This window comes from Ixodes scapularis, unplaced genomic scaffold (assembly GCF_016920785.2).
Source record: "Ixodes scapularis isolate PalLabHiFi unplaced genomic scaffold, ASM1692078v2 ptg000460l_1___fragment_5__unscaffolded, whole genome shotgun sequence".
In the NCBI taxonomy this organism is placed as follows: domain Eukaryota; kingdom Metazoa; phylum Arthropoda; class Arachnida; order Ixodida; family Ixodidae; genus Ixodes; species Ixodes scapularis.
The window spans coordinates 448675-453522 of record NW_024609984.1 but is presented as its reverse complement, the minus strand read 5'-3'; the positions used below and the strand labels follow the sequence as shown (position 1 = coordinate 453522).

Here is a 4848-nt window from a genome sequence, read left to right as displayed (position 1 = left end):
AAATAATCTTCATGATACGAGCCCTTATTTAAAATCAGTGCGATATTCTTTTACAAAGTTTATTAACGAACGTTGTTAGCAAATTCTCCTAGGATGTTTCCTTGAGGCCAGTAGTTGCAGACAACATATATCGTCCTCGAATAATGTGAGCGGGCATAACCACATCCAACATCTGTGGTTGCTTTCCACACCATCTGTGTGAAATGGGACGTCTCTGAGCTGAACCGCGGGTGGTTATAATCATATTTATATATTTCGTTGAACCAGAGCGAAGTAACTTCTTTTTCTGAAAAGAAAACAGTAAAAAGTATGTCTAAGATTTAGCCGGCGAGCAGCTCTTAGAAACTTTGAGGTATAATTTATGGAGCTGATCTCTGATGAAACCTGTTTAGTAAGCACCGTATATTGGTATCGTTAAGTGCTCTACTGGAAGTCTTCTTGTTTTATACTTTTGCGAGTTAGACATCAAGAAAAGCATAAAGTCGGTCCAGCTGTTGAATTAAGACGAAATGTAGAAGCCTGAACCACGTTCATATTAGAAATGGCGAAAAAAAAAAAAACGGGATAAAGAGACTAAGAATTACCAACGCTAAACGTCTTTCTGGCCCGTATTTCGTTTTGCTAGTTTTGATATAAATATCAATTGACAACTTGCCCAGCAGACCAAGCCTGAAGTACGAACGAGTCAATTAAAGTAGAGAACACACACAAATATTTGTAGAACCTAACTAATTTAAGAGATGTGGACATGAATTATGATAATGAACACGAACAAATATAAACGAAGTTTCTATGAGTGGAAAAAACACAAGCTCGACAATCGCCGCAAAGATGTATTAGTTCCGTGCATGGAAAATTTACATATCTTTCAGCCATTCTCGATAGAAATGTTTATGCACGCTTTGATGTCAGTGCGCTCGCCCTCTTTGCAAATGCAGTGGCCTCTAAATAAATTAAGTTTTCACCGAGAGCAGCGTTATTACTGTAACAGAAATCCCGGCACACTTTGATGGTTTATTGAATAACTTGATTCTATGCTTAGGTAATAGCTTAAGCCACTGAGAGTGCCATATTAAAGCAATACGTTATTACACCTAGCTGGCATGTATTTCCTGCAATCGGAGTTTATCCGACGTATCATCAAAGTAAAATTACCTATTATTTTTTCTTCAGAATCCTCTACTAATTGAAGAAATACGAGGCGGTAATATGCCATTCAACTTGCGCTTAACTGCTTATGGGTCAAACTGATATACTGCGTCTTCGTTTAATACCAGTATAGGAAAAAATGGGTTCTTCCGTAGACAGGAGTATAGGCTTCCAGTGCGCGAATAAAATTCAATTGTCGGAACTTGTTATTTGTATAGTAATATATTTCATATACTATCCGTTGTTCAAACAAGACGAATTTTTGAAGAATATACCTGCGTATCAACACTTTATATTTTGTTTCTCACCTGGATCTAGCTGAGTTGACGACGCTACGATCCCATGAAGTTAAACAAGCGCCGGTAAAAGTGCCTCGTCGCAGCGACCGTCGTATTCATGCCCTTGCTCTCCCCAACTAAACGACTCATGCACAGTGAATGCTCCATGATCCTGCATTCTTTTATGGGCGTGATTTGTTCAGCCGTTGGTAGCACACGCGTAAAAACGACGAGGGCCATGACGATGCACTTTTTTGCGCTGGTTGATTGGATAAATATTATTGTAGTGTCGGCCTCGCTCGGACCTAGTATGATGTGGCATAGAGCAGAAATTATCTGTCAGCCACACCAGATTTTCTACGGGGCTTATTTTGGCTTATAGGAGGAATAAAAATATAAGATATTTTAAGATTACAACGTCTACTAATTCATCACCTCCAGTTAAAACCACAAAGCAAAAACGTTGCAGGGGAGGGCAAAAATAGCTAGAACAGAATCCTGGAATTCTCAGAATGAAAGCCGACGTTTTCTTGAAACGCTTAGTTTTGTTACCAAACGGTCCTGTTTAAGTTCACGACGTTTCGTTATGAGCTCAGGTAAAAAAGTTATTAAACAAATCTTGACATATAAAATACTGTAGCAAAAGGAAGTGCTATATTACTGACCTGAAGGTACAAAATTGGGCGCAGTTAGTGTCTTCCAGTAGATATTTTCGCCCATTCTATTGTAAGGCTCCGGTTGTGGTGGTCGATGTTCAACAAAATCAGATCGGGCAAGCCTTTCCGCCCACAGCTGCGCCCATGCTTGTAACTGCGTCAAGAGGAAAGAGTATTGAAGAATGCACTTAAAGGTGTTTGTGTAGCAGATGATGTTCTCATAGATAGCTCCAGTTTTCTCCACAACAATAAGCATGTTTATTAACTCGTTACCATTTTGGACGTTCCAACACTCTAAGAAATCTGAAGAGTTTGCTTTCCAGCATAGCAGCCGGAAGACCTAATCGGTTCAAGCAAAGGAGAGAGCTTGGGGAATGACGGCGCTGAAACTATGTCTAGGCAGAAATAAAGCTGTCTGCACTCTGGCAGTGTTCATGGTGAAACGTCGTGCACATTGCCAGAGTGCAGACATCATTTGTTGGGCACTAAACATTCGCTAAACTGCCTCCGTAAGTTGGTGCGATTGACTCTTCTAAACACTTTGTGGGAAAGAAGACACTCCAGTTTTTTAGAATGAATGATAAAGTCGATTTACGTTCTGCCTGAATCTCTTAAGTAATTTGCTGAATTATTTAGCGCGACGATGACTTTCATTCGCAACCTTCGGTGACGCCTTCGCTTTTAAAGATTTTCACGTGTCTGCGGCACAGCAGTCAATCAAGGCACTCTAAGGGGCGAGCTCAGGTAATATTATATCAATGAAATACTCCGCTATGAAGAGAGGTTTTCTGTATGGTGTTGAGTGTGACGTTTCACATGTTCTAGGCCATCTGATTGTTGTAGCATAAGCCCTATTTTAAAGGAAGATTTTGATTTTTAAACATATAATTGGCTATAATTGGTCAAACGGCAGGCGAGTTAGTGTAATTCGAATGGTTAGGAAAATGAAAACGCAAAGGAAGAAAAAAAAAAAACAGGCAACGTCTTCTCAACAAGCTACCAAGTTTATTTCGTACACGCCTTGCATACCACGTCTGCAACACCGTCACTACAATCGGAAGAAGCTGCAAAACCCAACGACAAGAGGAGAAAATATAATAAACGGCTAATAAAAAAAACAATCACACAAAGTTTTTAACAAAATAAGAAATTAACCTTCTTTTGTTTGTTTGTTTGTTTAGACAGATTTTATAGTCTCCGACAAAAGGGTAAAATACAGGTATGTTCTGCTGATGTTGCCCCGTTGCCCGTTGACAATGCTCAGCACAACACGAAAAAGCAATAGTGACAAACATTCAAGAGTGAACAGGAAAACAAAGACACAAACTTTGTATAAAGTAGTTACAACATAGTTGAGGTAGTTGAATCTATGGCTTAGAAAAGTCTTTTATAAACAATACAATTATAAGAGGCAAACAAAGAAGTGGTAAAATTGATTACACATCTATGCTTAAATTTTTTGTTCGTTGCACGTAACAGAAGGTTCTTTTTGATTGATTTTTTTATACATGTGGTTAGACCCAGAGCTTCGAATAATTTCTTGAATGTTTGCATTTTTGTTTCGTGAATCTACTATTAAATAATCCAATTGCTGAGTACCTTAAATTGTTCATCAGCGAGGGTATTCTAAATGTGTCATGTCGGGGATTATTGCGTGATTCTAGAAAGATATGTGCCAAAAAATCAAGATCCGTTTCTTCTAATCTTATTATAGATATAAATAGAGCGTTTTATCTCATAACCTGCACTATGTCAAGCAAATTTCGTTTAATATAATAAGGGGCTCTATGAGCTACACGTTGAAGGTTTTCGATGCAATGTACTGCCCTTTGTATCCCATAACCACGGCTACAAAACAATTACACAAAGGGTTACAGTTCAGCACAACCTCCATCTTGCTGTTTGCGAACGCAGGGGGTTCATATCTGAACACAAACCAAAGAACTTGACATCCGAGAAAGAACCAAACAAGTGTTTACACTGAGCCCGAAGATACTCACATACGGAGTGTTAACACTTCGGAACTGCCTACACGTATTCGCGACCTTGTAGCAACCTATAACATTCCTTACAAAAAAAAACTACACCTTACAAGGACAGATACTGTATACACTAGTTCTCAAACTGCAGACGTTGCTTGACGTTTTTCAGTCTTTGCGTTTTACTTTCCCTACCCCAATCTCAAATTTCCCATCATATTCATAATTGGCCGATTATTTCGCATAGAGTGCACCAGTAGGACATATTTGTACATTTGAGAGACATGCATGTCCGGTCAACTTTTAGATTGGTCTCCTGAAATATATCTTAGGAAGTAAATATTCATATTTAAAAGCTCTGCTTCACAAAGATGATGCTGTGGTTGTAGTTATAAAGGAGCAAATGCATTATTATATAATGTACAAGTTGATAAAGCAAATTTCGATGTGAACAGCATAGTGAAGGATTGAAAAAACGAGCAAAACATTCTGAATATACTTACGTTGTGATTATAGCTGAGAGGGGGCGTCCCGCGTTGTTTTCTATAGTAGTTGTGCCAATCGAGCATGTATCTCCAAAAGTCAGGGTCAACCTGCAAAAAATGTTCCGAGCTTCAATCTTGAAGATTAATTGCGCCGGATGCATGCATGCTTGATCAGGGCTGACGACATTGTAATTCTGAATGTATAAAGTAGCTTCCTGGATTTAAACCCCTTTACGTGGTTTGCATATGTATTGAAAGTAGGCTGCATGAAGACTCTGTTGAGCCTGACGTATAATGCGCC

General features: G+C 38.9%; 1 protein-coding gene across 1 annotated transcript; it reads right to left on the bottom strand.

The window, feature by feature from the left end:
* Window positions 1–62: 62 nt before the first annotated feature.
* Window positions 63–4631, bottom strand: LOC121834076 (Golgi-associated plant pathogenesis-related protein 1-like). The gene is made up of 3 exons (XM_042287821.1): window positions 4566–4631; window positions 2093–2237; window positions 63–286 (listed from the first exon to the last, which is right to left on the bottom strand). The coding sequence occupies exons 1-3, from the start codon at window positions 4629–4631 to the stop codon at window positions 63–65; spliced, it is 435 nt and encodes a 144-aa protein (XP_042143755.1).
* Between the last annotated feature and the right edge of the window lie 217 nt (window positions 4632–4848).

Excerpts from the sequence above, each read along its gene's own strand:
- LOC121834076 (XM_042287821.1), bottom strand. The coding sequence starts at position 4,631 with ATGCTCGATTGGCACAACTACTATAGAAAACAACGCGGGACGCCCCCT. Across the intron at positions 2,238-4,565 it reads CTCTCAGCTATAATCACAAC|TTACAAGCATGGGCGCAGCT; the intron begins GTAAGTATATTC and ends CTCTTGACGCAG. Across the intron at positions 287-2,092 it reads GCCCAATTTTGTACCTTCAG|AAAAAGAAGTTACTTCGCTC; the intron begins GTCAGTAATATA and ends TTTTCTTTTCAG.